The sequence below is a fragment of the Gopherus flavomarginatus genome, chromosome 15 (assembly GCF_025201925.1).
Source record: "Gopherus flavomarginatus isolate rGopFla2 chromosome 15, rGopFla2.mat.asm, whole genome shotgun sequence".
NCBI classification, from domain to species: Eukaryota; Metazoa; Chordata; order Testudines; family Testudinidae; genus Gopherus; species Gopherus flavomarginatus.
In genome coordinates, this window is record NC_066631.1 from 15236698 (window position 1) to 15253967 (window position 17270).

Below are 17270 nucleotides of genomic sequence, written 5' to 3' on the forward strand. Positions count from 1 at the left end.
GGCTCCAGCTTTTTTGCCACCCCAAGCGGCGAAGGGAAAAAAAGATAAAGCCACAATTGGTGGCACTTTGACAGCAGCTCTACCGCACCGCTCCATTCTTCAGCGGCAATTCGGCCGCCGATCCTTCCCTCCAAGAGGGATAAAACTGAAATGTTTTGTTCCAATTCTTTCTACATTTTCTATTATAATTTGTAACAATATAAAAAATGAAGCAATGATTTCAAAATGAAGTGTTCCATTCTGATAGACAATGCAGCTATTTTGAATTTAATAAAATGTTTCATTCCCCCAAAATGTTGTCAAAATTGACAAGTTCCCACAGAAAGTTTTGATGAAGCACCATTTTCAATGGAGAAATGTTCAGTCGTAAGATTTGACCAGCTCTAGTGATTCATTTTTTCAAGGAGAGGGTAGATTATGGGACACTAGGATGAAGGTGGGAATGAAGAAATACACATGGAGAGCTGTGGTGTTGGGGGAAGGAGGGTACACATTCCCATGCAGTTCAAACATCTAGGGTATTCTTTGTGTCCTGAACCAGTGTGTAAAATCGCTGTGTGCTGCAGTGTTCCACCCTATAGGCAGCTTCCTTTAGTGGTGCATTATACATGCAGTTTTGTATTGCAGTTATAGGATTTTATGGGATTAAAAGAAACTGACCACTGCAAAGAATGTAAAACAGAGCGTGAAACCATGAGCTTTGCTGGAAACTACTAATGCTACTGAGGAGTGGACTTTCAGACAGGAAGATGCGCCAACAACTAGAAGCTCCCGGAGGAGGTAAAAAAAAGTACTTGGTAGAAGAGTAGGGGCTCATTACCACATCTGAACTGTAGAACAACAGCTGCTTTTTCTGTAGCTCTTCATCTGTTTTTCTGTTCATTTTTGTCCTTCTCTTTAACCTTGCTTGGGAAAACATCTCCAAGGACAAATAAAAATGATTTTCTTACCAGCATTGCTGACTTTGCAGCCTGTCAGAGAACTGACTAAACTTGAAGCTCTTTCAGTCAGTCACTTTAAAATACAGTCAGCATTGTGTTAAAAGATGAAATATACTAATTCAAAGCCAGGGTTACTCCACTGCATCTCAAGGAGCTCCGGCAGGAATATAAGTAAAACTATGTTTTGTTAGGCAACATGACAGAAGCAGCAGTCACAAAATATTGAGCTTGGATCTTGTGTTGTGGTGGTGAAGGTAACTAGATCTGTCCAGTTAATAAAGAAATGCAATTAGAAACAAAACCTTCCACCTGAAAAGGTACCCATGGAAAACAGGAGATGCCATTAAGATTTCAGATCCAAGAGAGCTCATCATTTCTTGCTAAGGCCATAATCAAATGGTATAAAAAGATGTCAGAAAAATAGCTTTGGTCCTTCAACTCCTTGCTGAAATCTAAAATAAATATAGGCCAAGTTTTATCACTAGTTACACCCATGTGAATCTGGAGTAAGTCCCAATTTACACTTGTGTAACTGATGGTAGAATTTGGACCTAGAGCTCCCTTTAAGAAAGTGCCCTGTGTTAGACAGTATGCAATCTTCTGCTTCCTTGCTCCCCAGTATGCATCTGGGCCATTAGATTTACAGAGGAAACATTCTGCAAGGGTCTCATCGCAGCAATAGGCCCATGCACAAATCTCTTGGCAGATTCAGTTTTAAAATTCTTGTTAGGACACAAGTGAAAATGGGTTTGTGCATCTCACCTTTATTCCTAGTTGACCGTCTTAGCCTGCTTTGCTCAGGGCCCCTGCTACAAGGGTCAGGATTGAGGTACTTTTGTAGTGGCTGTGGGGATGTGATAAACATGCACAGGCCTGGGTCTAGCCCTAGCGAGTACAATTAAATCTTTTCCTGTACTTTAATGACCATCGCAGATACGCGCTTATGTAGGTGCAGTGGTGATGCCATAGCTGAGTTGAGCATTTTACATCTTGCAGCAGGGAAAAAGTTCCTGTTTTAAACACAAATGATTTTATGTTGGGGCATGCATGCACAGATATACGCTGTATTGGAGAAAAAGTCAAATCCAAACAGAAGGTATAATTTTCAATCAAGCTTTTAATGAAAAGATCATAAAATAACAGTTTCTTATCACTGTACATTAAGACTGTAAATTTCTGAATGCTGAGATCATATTATAGTTTCTGTATATTTTTATATGACACTTGTGTTGGAGCCACAACAGCATGTGGCTTTGACCTGAATTCAAGCTCTTGAAGGAAAATGAACAGAACATTGCAGGAGTGTCGGTCCCTCCTCAGGAAACATCCAGGGCTCTTGGACTGACATAGTTAAGGCTTAAAAAGGAGCTAATGCAACCTCCCTTTTCCAGTTTTATTTAAAATGAGAAGAAAAAAGAAACTCCACCCAGAACGAGATCCTCCTCTCCCCCCTCAGGAAAAGCCAATCCAAGTTGTTTGGGAAGTTATAGTAACAGTGATTCTGGGTGCTTTGATTGGCTATTTGTGAATAACGATGTTTAAAAACATCCAACAGTTTGATGAAAGCAAAACCTATAAAGTTTCCCCAATGCCATCAGCACATTGTAGCAGGATGTGGTGCCCTATTCTAAACCTTCCCCACTCCATCCTGTAGGGAATGCTCAGTATTATAAGCATCAGCCCCACCAATGCCCACCTGGTTAATACTGGGCTACAAAATGTGTGGCAAATACCCAAGTGGGGGAAAGTGGGACAAGGGAAATGGCAGGAGTGGGGTGGAATTAATCTATCAAAAATACTTCCCTCTCTCATTAAGTTCATATTCCAGCATCTCTGAGAGCAGTAAATTACAGTAAGGAAAAGAGTGAGCACAGCAGGTCTGCATAGGACAGAGAAGAATCAGGGTCGCTCTTCTCAATGAGGTCCAGCTCAGGGCTCTGTGCAAGCTGGAAGTGCCCAGTGGGAGATCTCAGTGAAGTTCTGGGCACGATCTCCTTTCACAAGGAAAGCAGCAATGCCAGAAATCAGGGAGAGAAGTTGCAGGTCAGGAAGAGAAACTGCATTAAGGGAACACTTGGAAAGGAAGGGTCCTGGAAAGCTGACACAGCCTGCCTGTGCTGCTCCCAGAGAGTCAGGAGAACTATGTGTTTTGTAACAAGCTTGTTAACTAATTAAATAGGATTTTGAAGTTTTGCTTCTAGAGACTATGGCTAGGTATAGACTGCAAGAGTGAGTGTGTGAAGGGGAAGTGGTTTACATGCACTGTCTTTGCTGTGGACCTACTTACAGGCTTGAGGTCCACCACCCTCCCTCCAAAATATTCCTTTTGTCTTAAGCCCAGCCCTGCTGATTGGAAGGGCTTCTTTGTTTTAGAGCCCAGCTAGGACTGTCTAGCTTCAACAAGCATCAGCTTACGACTGATGTGTCATAGCCAGCTATATTTTATATAGATCTTGAACTCCATATAGCTACAACAGTGAATGCAGTGCTTCAATTTAAATTGCAAATCCCATCACAATGCCAGAATGCTCTTTGGCTGCAGCTGGGATTAGACTTCTTCCAGTTATCTTGGGCACCAACTCCCCACCTTGGAGATCTTTACTGCTTTCACTGTAAGTATCAAGAAGATGGTAGAAGAGCAGGCTGGAGAGGCAAGGGAATGCAATAATCAGTCACCAGTTCTAATCAGCAGTGCCAGACCATCCTTCCTCCCTGACGTTTACCCCCTCGCCATGTTTTTCCAAACAGTCATTTCAGAAACCATAGATTTTGCTTTACAACATGCCCTGGGTGTGTCCCTGGTCAAGCCCCACACTCCTGCATTTCAGAACTGAAGCAACACGGTAAAATACTGTTAACCCAGACTTTGAACCTGCACTGCTCGAAAACAATGCTTTCCACGCACGAGAGAGAGGAAAAAAAAAATAAAGGCAGGAATCTTAAGAGTGACATAACTGGAAACATTTAAATACAGCAAAACATAAATTCCTCTTCTATGCAAAGCTACAAAAGTCCAGTCTTTGTATTGTCTTCACAGGTTATGGTTTATGGCTATGCTGAGTCTCTGAGATTTTTTTTTAATATATTTTCTTTTTTTTTCTTTTTTTCTTTTTTTCTTTTTGAAATCCTGTAGAGAAGACCCTGCGGACACATCTTTGTGTTTGCAACTGTTCTGAATTTCATTGCAAAACTGTGCATACAGAATCTGAGAAATAAATACATTCATTACTGCACATACATATTGATACAAAAAACAACACTGTCAAATAGTGTTTGCACCATCTTTGTTAGATATTAAGACCAGGCAAAATTAATGTTTCATTTTCCATCAGCCTCCCTCAGGTGTTTGAAGTGGCTTTGGTGTCAAATTTTATAAACTAAAAAGAAAGAATCAAGACTATGGGTGGGAAGCTTTTTGAGTTTAATTTTTTTTTTTTTTTTGGGCTTCAGCGGTATTTTAACAAACCATCATCATTGGCAATCTTTAGACTATTCTAACATGCAAATCAAGCATATTTCCACATGGGTTTTGACTGGGCTCTTCTACACAAGATATTAAAGTTTGGAGTGAATTAGTAGAGCTATCTTAATTAACAGAAGGATAAAACAGTCCAAATAGTTTGGCTCATGCTTCTGCACTATCCTGAATGTAGGAAGGGCACTATATGTACAATACACTACTGCCCTCAATCCAGACCATTAAAGCTACCCAGGTTGGCCTCTTCAGCCCAGCAGGGAGTTCTGTGGGCTCTGCAATAGTTTTTATTCAGTGCAATGGGCCAATTGAAAGTTGCACTTTCCCTTCTCTTCCACAGCAACAAAGACTCACAGAAGCTGCGTGGCAGGAGCTCTTTGGTGTCTCCTGTGATCTTTGTGGCTTCTGTCAGCTACCCTACAGCACAGGGCTGGGCTTTTGGGTTTCTTTTGGCAGCTCCCCCTAAAGGGATAGAATGTGAGATTAGCCCAGCTCTTGTGGCCAATGTTAGGGAAACCGACTGGGTACAGCGGCTTCAGCCATTTGCTCTCCTTTCCAGAGTCTCTCATATTCCTCCCCACGCTGCTGGTAACACAGCCAGACCTTCAGAGGAAGAGTCAGGCTCCTTAGGACTAATAACCACTCTTCTTTCTGCACCCATTTCCCACTGGCACAGACCCAAGGCCTACTCTACCCTAGTTGTCAATGATAGACTGTGGAATTTTCATGTTGTAATTTAGCAATGAAACACAGCAGATGAGGCTACCCCACTCAACACAACCCTGCAAATGTAGTGTCTCTTTTCTCCTAAGACATCTCTTATGGGTTGTGAGGACAAAAATAAAATAAACCTATTTTCCTAATTACATCTCCCAAACCATAAGTAGTGTTGGAATGCAGTGGTTCATAGAGAACTTTTTTTTTATTGGTGCATGCTTCTAGTTTAAGAAATGTTGTTATAGCCTTCAAATACAAATCAATGGAAAAAGCAAAGATTAATTTTGACTGGCCCCTAGATCTGTTGAGGTCTGAAACTGTAAAAGTTTATGTAAACAATGAGATAAATATATTAGTATTTTTCTGAGCCAAGTGAGGTTCCATACTCATTCAAATGTGCTTTGGTTTAAAAAATAGTTTTGTGAATTTGGGTATGAGCTTTTCTATACAACTTTTGCTATTTTATCCTGTTACTCCGAAAACATTCTGGAACTAAGTGACTAAAGCATTTAAGCTGCCTGGCCTCTATTTTTGTTTTTAAATTGTTTTATTCCTCTTGAGGCTCTTTGTGTATCTTTAAAAATAAAATAAAATAAAATAAAAAATTAAAAAAATGTAACTCCCTCCCCCCAACCCTAAAACTCTTAAAATCTTAAATATGAAACTAGTGTTTTGCTTTCTCATTAAAATACAGAAAAATGTTTGATACAATACTATGTCGTACAAATGCAGTTGAGAGTTTAGGCCCCCAAGCAGGCCTCAAACAGTCCCTGAAGTTTTGAGTATTATTAGTTATTCATCATTATTACTGTCACAATTTGGAAAATGTTGTTTATATTCAGTCTATGGAACACACCTCTACACAGCTACTTGAAAAAGAAAAACAAAATTTCCTTTTGTACAATACTCTTGCTCTACACAGACTTTATGTCGTACTGTTTAAGTGCTGAGGGGGAAAAATAAAATAAAAAAGGAGGTTCCTTTAAAAAATAGATAGCATTGGGTCCTGAAACTTCAAAATGATTCTCAAGGCTTAAGAAACAAATCGAGGAAAAAAACAAAGAATACCCACACACACCTGTAAGTCTAATCAAACAAGGGGGAGTGGAGTATCTGCTCAATAATAGGGCCTAGCTCTTGTCTTCGTGCTCTCTGCATTTCATGTCTTGGCTCAGTCAGTCACAGCTTGAGCTAGTTTCCTAAAGCTGGATTCTGTGTGTGCGCACACACACACACACACACACACTCCTCGCCCCCTCCCCATTACCAGCTTTGCTCTAGCAATTCATAGCCTGGCCAGTCCCGTCACTGACACGTTAGTGAGAGTGGGAGCATGTGGCAGATGCATCTCAGGAAATTGCAGCATGGAATGGAGACATTCACTGTAGCACCACAATCAAGGGAAAGAAAAAAGAAACGCCCCACAAAGCAAGAAGCAAAGCCCCATCGACAGCTGTGTGTTCCTGAACAAAAGAGCTGAAAAATCATTTTGAAACTCTGGACTCGGTGGTTTCTTAGCCAGCCAGCAGCAATGGGAACTCTGCTCTAGCTGCACTCTAAACTAATACGGGATTCAATTCAGCTTTAGGGCTTTTAGAGGGAGAAGAAAAAGTAGAAAGGGGGATAAAAAAAAGCCTAGACGCTAATCTTGCACTGGTGTTCCTTGGCCCAGCTAAAGGCTTCTCTGAGGAGAAGGTGGATAGATGAGGCCTTCACTATTCAGATGTTTCAAGGGACTTTCTCAGGAGGGTTTGGCAAGGGCTCAGAGAAAGAATTTTTATTTTTTTTTAAACATGGAAATGCTAAAGACACTAAAAAACAGCGTATCTCAGCATATGGATCAAGAAATCCATTCTCCCCACAGTTGCCCCATGACTCTCACTTTCAGAGTCTAGGAGTAACAAGACAATGGCACTAGAAATACCATGGTGGTGTGGGGAGGGCAGAGGAGTGGGGGCAAGTGTTTCTGTGGAACATGACACCAGGCCAAGACTCAGCAAGGTTTGGTTTGTCTATTGCATGGAGCCTGGATTCCAGTTTCCTCAGTTCATTCAAATGACCCAAAAAACTTCTCATGGACTAGTCTACCTTAACAGAAAAACCCTAATGAAAATGAAGCTTATCTGTCTTTGTTTTAAAAGAACATGCTCACTTGTCTTTTTTTGGTCTAAACTTAAAAAAAGTTTTTGTTTTGAAAACAAGACATGTAGGGTTCAGTGAACCCTATGGATAGAGAGGACAATGGTTTTGAGCCAGGAGGGAAGGGGGGCGAAGTGTGTAAACCTTACTCAGTTCAGAAGGGATGATTCTACTGGCTGTGAATTTTTACCACCACACTCCACCAGTCACAGGAGGCTTGAAATAAGCCATAGCTTTCCACAAGGTCACGCCAACAAAGTCGAGGGGCCAAGAATCGGCAGGCTAAACTCTCTGTCTTCTCTCCTAAACCAATAGCAGCTGTTGGCTGTGATGTCTTAGGCAAATGTTGCAAAAACATTTTGTTGTTTTTTCATTTTGGGGTGTGTGTGTGTGAGCAATTTTCTAAAAGGGAGGATATGAAACACTTTGGTTTTTTTTCCCCCACCTCCCCCATCTTATTGCACTCTGGATTCTAGTAAATTATAGGCTGCTACTCCCCTCACCCTCTGTCCTGCCAGGTGTTACACACTGACCCAGATGTGCTGGAAAAATGGAGGATGAGGGGACCTTTTTTCCATAGCATCCAGGTTCAATAAACAAAGCTGGAAAGGGCCCAAAAGCTCTAAGAAGGTTCCTTCCTTTTATCTAAAAGTGACTACAAAAAGCCAAGAGTTTGCTGAGTGAACCATTCTAAGCATCTATCCACTGGGGTCTCTGGCTTAATACATTTTTGTCTTTGGCCGAGCTTTGCTTTAATATTTTTCTAGCTGACTTTTGATGGAAGGACGGGGTGGTAAAAAATCCCTTAATTTTAATTTAGCTTCTACTTTATACATTTACTTACAATAAAAGAAAAAAATACCTGCCTAATCTTTCACTAACCATCTTATTGTTCTCATGAATTCAAGAGGTAGCAAAGGTAACGGGTCTGTTCACACAGACTCGCTCTTTAGTGAGGGAGGAAAGCTAAAAACATACACACGCACAAAAATAAAATAAAATAAAAATAAAAAAAAAAGTACCTAAGGAACTTGTAGCAAGTCCAGCCTACATCAAACCCTTTCCCTATCCCACCCACCCCAAGAATTAACCTCAGACCTTCCAGTTCAAACATTCACATAAACATTACAATGGTTTTTCCTTTAATAAAACAAGTACCTCTAAGCAAAGAATATTCATACAAAAACTACTAGAAAAGTAAAGACTACCCCCTGCTCACTGAAAGAAATTTCCAGGGCATCCACACCCCTGTTCAGTCATGGGTAAGGCTGCAGAGGTGGAGAGGAGGGGTGAGGCATGTGGTTAGGTATGCCAAGATTAAAGACTAAACCCAAAAGAAAAAAATGTGTTGCCATTTCCTTAACTGAAATACTACTTGGCACACACCTAGGTAGACTGCTTTAGCCATCTCCACCTCACAGGGAAGGATGACAACTCCCATCACCATCACAGCTTCCCACAGAATTTAAATGGGCTACCAACCCTGTTACAGTCAGTCCACAGCTTCTGCACTGGGTACAGCAAAAGCAATGCTTTGGGGTTTTGTAGCCACTTGGGCTGTTAGAAAATCGGGTTCATTTTTTTTAAGGAGTGGCAAGGAATGCCCTTATTGAATCTGGTTGTAGGGACATTAGTAATGTAACATGAATGCAAAAGGAAAGGCAAAGCCCAGAGTAGCCAGTGGATGACACGTTCCACTTGCACTTTTCGTTAGTGCAGGAAATAACACTTGATCAAAGTCTATAAAGCACTACAGGAGTGCCAAGGAAGAGAGGAGGGAAAATAAAGAGTTGGTACAGCTCTAGTTGATCAGATGGAATTTCTCTCCCCATTCCCACTTACCATCCAACAGGCAGGAGACCTCACTCCTGCTACCTGGGTGGAGGGATCAAAAGAGAGGCCAAGTCAAAACCCACAAAAATAAATGGCATTTCTTGCCACACCATTGAGATTCAGAAAGGGAGGGGTGGGGAATGATTTGAGAAGGGCATCAGCTTGGCTGTGGACCTATGTTTCTTTGTCTTTTATTAAAAAAAAAAAAAAAAAAAAAAAAATCTTAAAGCTATGTTTGTTTAGGCCGCCCATGACTGAACAGAGGAGGGGAGTTGCCCTCTTAAGCAGCAAGTCTACAGAAAGGTAAATCACTGCGGATGGGCTCGAAGCTCATTCTGGAGTCTTTGGCTTATGTGGGAGAGGTATGCATTCGCAGGTGGCTGATCAGATTGCGCTGCTGGGTGAATTTCCCACCACACAGTTGACATTCGTAGGGTTTTTCTCCTGAGTGGACACGCATATGCTCTGTCAGTCGGTACTGCCGGGTAAAGCGCATCCCGCATTCCTCGCAAGCAAAGGGCTTGAGCCCTAAATGGCTGCGCATGTGCCGTGTCATGGTGCCCCGCTGCGTGAACATCTTGCCGCAGATATTGCAAGGGAAGGGCCGTGTCAGCCAGTGAGTCTTCTCATGTTGCCGCAGAGTGGCTGGATCCTTGTAGCTCTTCTCACATACTGAACACTTAAAGGGCCGGGATTCTGCAGCGTAGGGCTGGTTAGGGTTGGACAAATCTTCAGCTTCCTCCTTGCCGCCGTACGTGCCTTCCTCCTTGATGTAGAGGTCTTCCTCAGTGTGCGTCTCCACGTGGGCGTTGAGCTGCTCGGAGCTGGGAAAGCCCTTGCCGCAGGGGATGCAGACATACAGGTTGTCACCGTAGGCCACAGGCTCAAACCCCTCCTGCCGGTAGACGTAGTTGGCGCTGGTGTGCCCCCCGCTCTCACACTCACTCTGTCCACTGTCATCACTCATCTCCTTGCCGTTTTCTATCTCCTCTTTGCACTGGAACGCCTGCTCTGGGCCATAGGCATTGCTCAGGTTCCGCTCAGTCGACTTGGACAAGGGACCCACCAGGATGCCATTGGGCAGCCCCTCACCTTCCTCACCACCTTTGCCCCCCTCTTTCCGGTCAAAAGCATTGTCTTTCTTGATCCACTCCTTCTTGCGTGCCGAGTGCCGGAGGCTCTTGCGCTGGCCGCTCTCCGCCAGGGAGTGGCTCTCCTCGTTCATGTCCATCTCCATGGGCTCACTGCTGTCTGCTGCACTCTGGGGGGCTCCGGCTGCAGACTCGTCGAATGATGAGGCACTGTTGGCTGCGGGGGCTGAGGCAGATTGGGGAGAGCCGTGCTGGCTTTCGCTGTGCTGTGTGTCGTCCTGGGAGGCTGCTGTGGGGAGTGACGGGCTTTTTTTGGACAGGTCAAGGCCGAGCTCCTGGTCGCCGCTACTTCCATTTGCACTGCCGCCGTTCTTGCTGGCTCCCCTGCTTAAGGAATGAGAGTTCTCTTGGTTAGAGCTGCTGATGAAGATCTCATCGTCAGAGACCTTTCCCTTTGGCAGCTCCTTTGAGTGCGAGCCCTTCATGCCCTCAGTTGACCCTGAATAACGAGTTTGGATGACTGAAGTGGTAGAAAGCCTCTGACTCCTGGGGGGTCTCCCGACACTGGGGCCTCCGGCCCTGCCAGCGAAAGACCTCCCATTCCGCTTCAGTTTTTTCCTGCAGAGAGCTGCCAGGTCGTGCAGTTGGAGGTAGCTTGCTGCGGTGAGGAGAGCATTAAAGTTCTGTTCACCAGGCTGGTCAGTCGTTAAGAGCTTCCCAGTATAAATAAAGTCCAAGATCTGTCGGAACACGGTGGGGTTCACCATGTCCGTGTCTAAGTTAATCAGGTTGTCATGCAGGACGAGGGATTTGAAATACATGCTGCTGGCTGCCAGGATGTTCTTGTGGGCACGAAACAGGGCATTTTCTACCACAATAATCACATCACAGAGGAAACCTTTGGCTCGTTGCTGGTTCAGCTGCAGTAGCAGTTGTTTGGCATGATTTGGCAGTTCCATCTCCACCTTCTCTTCCTTTCACCTTCTCTTCACCACCTGAAAGACAAGAGAATAAGGTCTATGAGCCCACCATTTCCACTTGGACAAACTTGTGTTTAATAGACTGGTTTAACAGACTGCTGTTTAATACTAGGTTTGACACTGACTAAGGAGTTCTGGGTGCATTCCAGCACTGCAAGCTGTGCTCCTGCTAAGAATACAGGGAGAAACATTTCTCATGCTAAAGGCTCAGGGTCTTTAAAAAATTATATATATTTTAAACAATCATGATAGGCTGAAACTACCTATCCAAAGGCATCAGCAGGGAAGCAATGGTTAGTTTGCAGTTTGTTTTTTCTTCTGCTTGAACCCCTTTAAGTGGGATTGGGGGGAAAAGCAAGCTGTTTCACCATTATTTGTATATTTGAAACATGTAAAATATTTATCATAAGCAGGAGCTTTCATTGCTTTAAATATGTGGTTTGTCTCTTTGGGGTTAAAAATATTACATGCAGCAATTTATTCCATATGCAATGCAATTTAATTACATTGAGGTGGGAAATCGGGGGGGGGGGAGGGGAGGGAGGGAACTTTTAAGAGTATAAAATGTGAGTTAAAAAATCTCCCCCTCCCGCCGGTTCAAATCCACATCCTGGTCCCCATGAAGACAAGGACGACAAAACCAGGGCTCCAAATTAATTAGCATTATTAAAGTTTTTGAAGTGCTAAATGTTCTTGTTACCACTGCTTAAAAAAAGCTCATCAATAACTTTAAATTATTTTCTTGGATTAAAAAAAAGAAAGAAAAATAAAATAGTATGTAAGGGTTTTGTTTAAACAGATAAATTGCCTATCTCATGACACTTTCTTTTTTCTCATTCTGTCATAGAATATCAGGGTTAGAAGGGACCTCAGGAGGTCATCTAGTCCAACCCCTGGCTCAAAGCAGGACCAAATCCTCAGACAGATTTTTGCCCCAGATCCCTAAATGGCCCCCTCAGGGATTGAACTCAAAACCCTGGGTTTAACAGGCCAATGCTTAAACCACTGAGTTATCCCTCCCCCCCGACCCCTGAATGATGGTGAGACTGAAGACCACAAACACCTTTTCTATCCATATACTGCATATTTTTATTATACATACGCACGGTGCTAATATATCTGGACTTTTAAACATCATAAAAATCCACTGGCTTTCCAAGCACTATTTTATATTTTGAAATGCATGGCAGGGGGATCATCAAGATCAATTACATTTGTGGATTTCCTGAGTATTACATGGAATACTTGACACTAACCCTCTATTATACGCATTGTATTTGGATTTCTAGTTCCTTTTATACTTTAGTAGCTGGATTTCATACATGTAAAATCCAGTCCTGTACTTCACTGATCTCAGCATTCAAATTCCATGGAGGCATTTCCCTGACATCTATTTTAAAAAGTACCTGTTCCCTCCCAGCCAAACGAGTTTTGGGTAACCAGCCTGGAGTTAATGAACTTCCTCCAGATAGAAATGTAAGTTTCCTCTTTTCTCTCTCTCTCTCTCTCTCTCACACACACACAGTGTGATTTTTCTCATTATAAATGATTGCTTAAATTAACTGATCTCTATTAAACACCAAACATACAATACACGTCAACATACTCTCTAGACCTTAGTTAATTAGTTTGTAGATTATCCTCCATTCTTCTCCCTCTGGTGAACCTCAAGAATTAATTCCAATTAACTTTTGACCCAGATCTGGAATAAAACCACTATCATCGTCAATATGAAGCTCTTACCCAGGGAGAGTTCATCCTGAAGTCATTGAATATAAGGACTGGCCTCCAAAAATCAGCTGTAAGCAACATGAGAAGTGAGAACAGAGAATTAAGGAGAGCGTTTGGAGGCCATAAGAGCACTGGCTGGGTTCTCTTGGATATACAGCATCTGCCAGAGCGTGTTCATGCTTTTAACCATCTCTGTGACTTGGGCCTGTTCCACACAGTTTTTGTACCAATGTAACTATTTCAGTTAATGCTGTGATTTGATACTGATATTGTTAAATCAGTACAACCCCTACACTTGACACACAAACAGTTATATTGGTATAAAGGCTTATTACTATAACTTTAAGTACCTCTGCACTGATTTAACTGTGGCCACACTAGGAGCTGTACCAATTTAACAATACCAGTTTCAGATCAGTCTAGTTAAAGTAGTACAGAAATGGAGTGTAGACTAGCCCTTGGATTTCTAAAGGAAAAGAAGGGAAACAGTGTGGGCAAAGTCTGAAGGTTCCAATGTGCTGACAACTCCTTTAGAATACTCCAAAATATTCTCCCTCCCATTTGTCTACATCTTTCTAGTTCCCTCCATGCTCATATGCAATCCAGAATTGTATTGAAAATTTGCTTCCACTAGGTCTCTTTCAGCATTACAAGCTTCTCTCCCACTCTAGCTGTCCTGTCTATCATTCAAATGGTTTTCTCCAAGGAAATAGGCTGGGAATGTAGCAACATTCTGGTAGCAGTGAAGGAGTTAACTTTCTCTTTTTAAGATCAGTAAGTTAGTTACCAGTTAATTTTTTTATTACTTGTGCTTCCCATTACCACATTCAGACCCACTTATTCCTCTGGGTAAAGTCTCATGTACTCAGGATAAAGAAATATTGAATGATGTTATCAATCTCGAGGCTTGGAAAAAAAATCCATTCTACCACTAGCCAGTGATGAATGGTAAGGGTTCCCTGGCAAGGGTGGCCTGCATCATAAATTTCTGTGCCGTGCAGGCTTTCGCTGGACAGCTGAGTTTCTAGCTCTTATGGCTGTATAGAAAACCTTCCATCTATAAGCCAATGCAAAGATTTCTTCCCAAGTCTGCTAACAGTCCAGTGCTTCCGCTGCTGCTAATAGTTTGCAAAGCAGTTAGTTTACTCTTGTACAAGACTCGTTTTTTACATCTGGCTAGTGGGTGGATACGACAGCGAGTAGGTATTTGGTAAAATTTTCAAGTCACGTTCAATATCCCCGTTCATCCAATCTAGTGCTCGCGCACACATACTTTTTATTTAAATTTAAAAACCAAGGGCTACACTCTGGCTGTTCTGTGCTGTCCCAGCAACACAAGGCAGCCAGAGCATCCTGGTGAATCCAGCCTCTATCGTGCAGAAGCGTAACACTGTTCCCAGAGACGGGTGGATGCTAGAAAGAGTGGAGGACAAAGAATAAAATGCAAGCCTGAGCAAAATAGTAATTATTCATTTCTTCTCCCCTCCCCATATGGCATTTCTGTCTGGTAGGGAAGCACACACTAGCTGCATGAAAGCCCTAGGAGACTAGGATCTCCACTATTTGATACTGACAAGCACTTTAAAAAACTATGCATGCTGTAATTAGCCATACTGGAGAGTCACAGCGCACATCCAATTTGTCTGGTTTTCATGGCTTGTTTCCGGAACTCCTGATTAAGAGGAAGATACAGCAGCACACAAAGGCACCAGATACCCACATTTATCACCTAGTCATGTAAAATATGACTAACTTCTGTCATCTAGCCATATGGATGGGGAAGGGGAAGGGGAGAAACGTTACTTACAACATAACTAAACACACCACCTACATATAAATAAATACCTATTGCTCAATCACAGCAAATGGTCAGCTAGTCGCATTGTTCTCACTAACAGTAGGATTGTTGTTCTATGTGCACATAACACCCCACCCCACAAAAAGAGAGTGATTTTAAGCTGTTCTATAAAGGAGATATGTGGGAAGGGAGACGAGAGACAATAATAGGTCTTGCCTAGCCAGACAAATGAGAAAATTTAGTAGGTTACTGAACTAAAACCCAACTTATTTCACAGTGTGTGTCACTTGGAAATAGTGATATCCAGGCAAATTTGTATACACAGAACATGCAATATGCCTGAATTGCAAATGCCTGTTTGATATAAAGCTTTGCAGAGACAAAGCCCTGCTGCAGTTGCTCAGGGGAAAGACCTTTGATTACATCATATCAAATATATCAGGGAACTAGCTGTGGAGGCCCCTCTTGAAGTAACTGGCATATTCACTTCCAACTTGCAGCACAAATGCCAACTATGGAAGTAACTATCCTAAATGGGCAAGTTAGTACTTGGGGGGGCGAGGGGGGGGCGCGGGGGGAAGACTGTGGGAGGAAGGAAGTTTTACATTTAGACTCTTATTTACAATTTCTGAAAATACGTCTGTGACCTTCCTTCCTAAGCCTGTCTTCTTTAGCATGGTGCATGTTCTTTAATGACGTCTGCTTATTACAGTGCTTCAGTTTTCCTTAAGTGTCTTTGTGCATCAGCATCATAAGTATTAAGTAATTGCTACCACACATTGCTATTTTGTAGGGCTCATGAAAAATAGTGAGCTTTCTAAAGCAACCATGGAGTAACAGAGAGTGGGTAGAATATTTTAAGACCAGCAGTCAATTTTCAACTCCAGGCACTCTAATGCTATCTAATGGATTAAGAGTTCCCCAGACTAGAGATTCCTGTTGATTTAGCAGCAACAGTGTAGTGAACTCCATGGAGCAGCACTGTCCCAGGCCAGGTCTAGGAGTGCTTTGCCAGTATAGCTGTATCTATTTTGCTATACTGGCAAAAGCTCCTAGTGTGGACACTGCTTATTCCAGCCCCCACAAGCAAAATAAACTTTACCAGCAAAAAGAGGTGGCACAGCTATGTCGGTCACAGATCACACCTCTTCACACCCCGGACTGACAAAGCTATGCCAGCAGATATTTGTAGTGTAGACCTGGCCTTTATTTGTATCTTCTGAAGCGCTGAGCAAATCATCATAAATCCATTACAGAAGTTGGTCCAAAACTGACCAACTCCAAACACCTACTTAACAGGGATGCATCTTGAGATAGAGCGCACCTTGTTCACTAGATGGATGCAGGAATTATTCAGCAATCCATAGCCTTTAGGAGACTACACATAATCCCTAGGATGCTCTCAAACAGTAAGTAACAGCATAGATCCAATACAAAAAATACCACAGCATTCCAAATAAACGGTGAACATTACAACTTTATAATAAATGCCATGTGCACTTGTATCATAGCTCTGAAAGGGGACAGGATCTTAAAGCTTTACAACTGTATCATGCTCAAGAGAAGTGACAGTGTCCTGTGGCACCTTATAGACCAGGGGTCGGGAACCTTTCAGAAGTGGTGTGCCGAGTCTTCATTTATTCACAAGGTTTTGCGTGACAATAATACATTTTAACATTTTTAGAAGGTCTCTTTCTATAAGTCTATACATACAATAATAATTTATATATTAAAGTAAATAAAGGTTTTAAAATATTTAAGAAGCTTCATTAAAATTAAATTAAAATGCAGAGCCCTCCGGACCGGTGGCCAGATCCGGGCAGTGTGAGTGCCACTGAAAATCAACTCGCATGCCACCTTTGGCACATGTGCCATAGGTTGCCTATCCTTGTTATAGACTAACAGAAGTATTGGAGCTTAAGCTTTCATGGGTGAATACCCACTTCGTCAGGACTCTGTCACTTTTTACAGATTCAGACTAACACGGCTACCCCTCTGATGCTCAAGAGAGATTCCTGAAAAAACACAAAACCAACATCTGTGGAGCATCACAAATGCTAAGGTTGTTTTTGGACCACTGAAAGAAGCCTTGCTCTGTGCTAGGGGAAGGAAATAAAACTTGTTCCATTCTAGGAGTAGCATGGGCACAGAGGGATTTCAGATGCTCTTCCATTAAGAAAGATACTTAAAAACATGGCAGACTCTCTCCGCTGACTAGGAGACATATTACTGACGTTTGTGATCAAATGCAATGGAGTGTCCTTTGAATACTGTCTAGGACCAAACAGGACTAGAGGTGTGTTCGTCACATAGTAGTAGAGATTACCCAGATATAAAGGAAGGCTCCTGCCCAGTTTCAGTGACCCTGCAGTAACAGCAACTGCTTAGCATGCACCATTTCCAGAGGTGTGAACATCATCAAGGATCCTGAAGCACAATAAAGGAAGGAAACAAAATGGAGCCTTAGCATTACAGGGAATTCGCCCCCACCCACAGCCAGCGTCTAGCTAATGGAAAAGTGGGAGAGAACAGAAATGTTATGCTTCTAAGAAGATATTACACACA

At 42.5% G+C, this 17270-nt stretch overlaps 1 protein-coding gene across 1 annotated transcript in view; it reads right to left on the minus strand.

The window, feature by feature from the left end:
* Positions 1-2040: 2040 nt before the first annotated feature.
* HIC2 (HIC ZBTB transcriptional repressor 2) overlaps positions 2041-17270 on the minus strand; it is a 120611-nt gene continuing 105381 nt past the window's right edge. The window contains exon 3 of the mRNA XM_050923990.1: positions 2041-11191. Within this exon, the coding sequence (XP_050779947.1) occupies positions 9455-11155 (1701 nt within the window). The 5' untranslated portion in view covers positions 11156-11191 and the 3' untranslated portion in view covers positions 2041-9454. The remainder of the gene's footprint in view (positions 11192-17270) is intronic.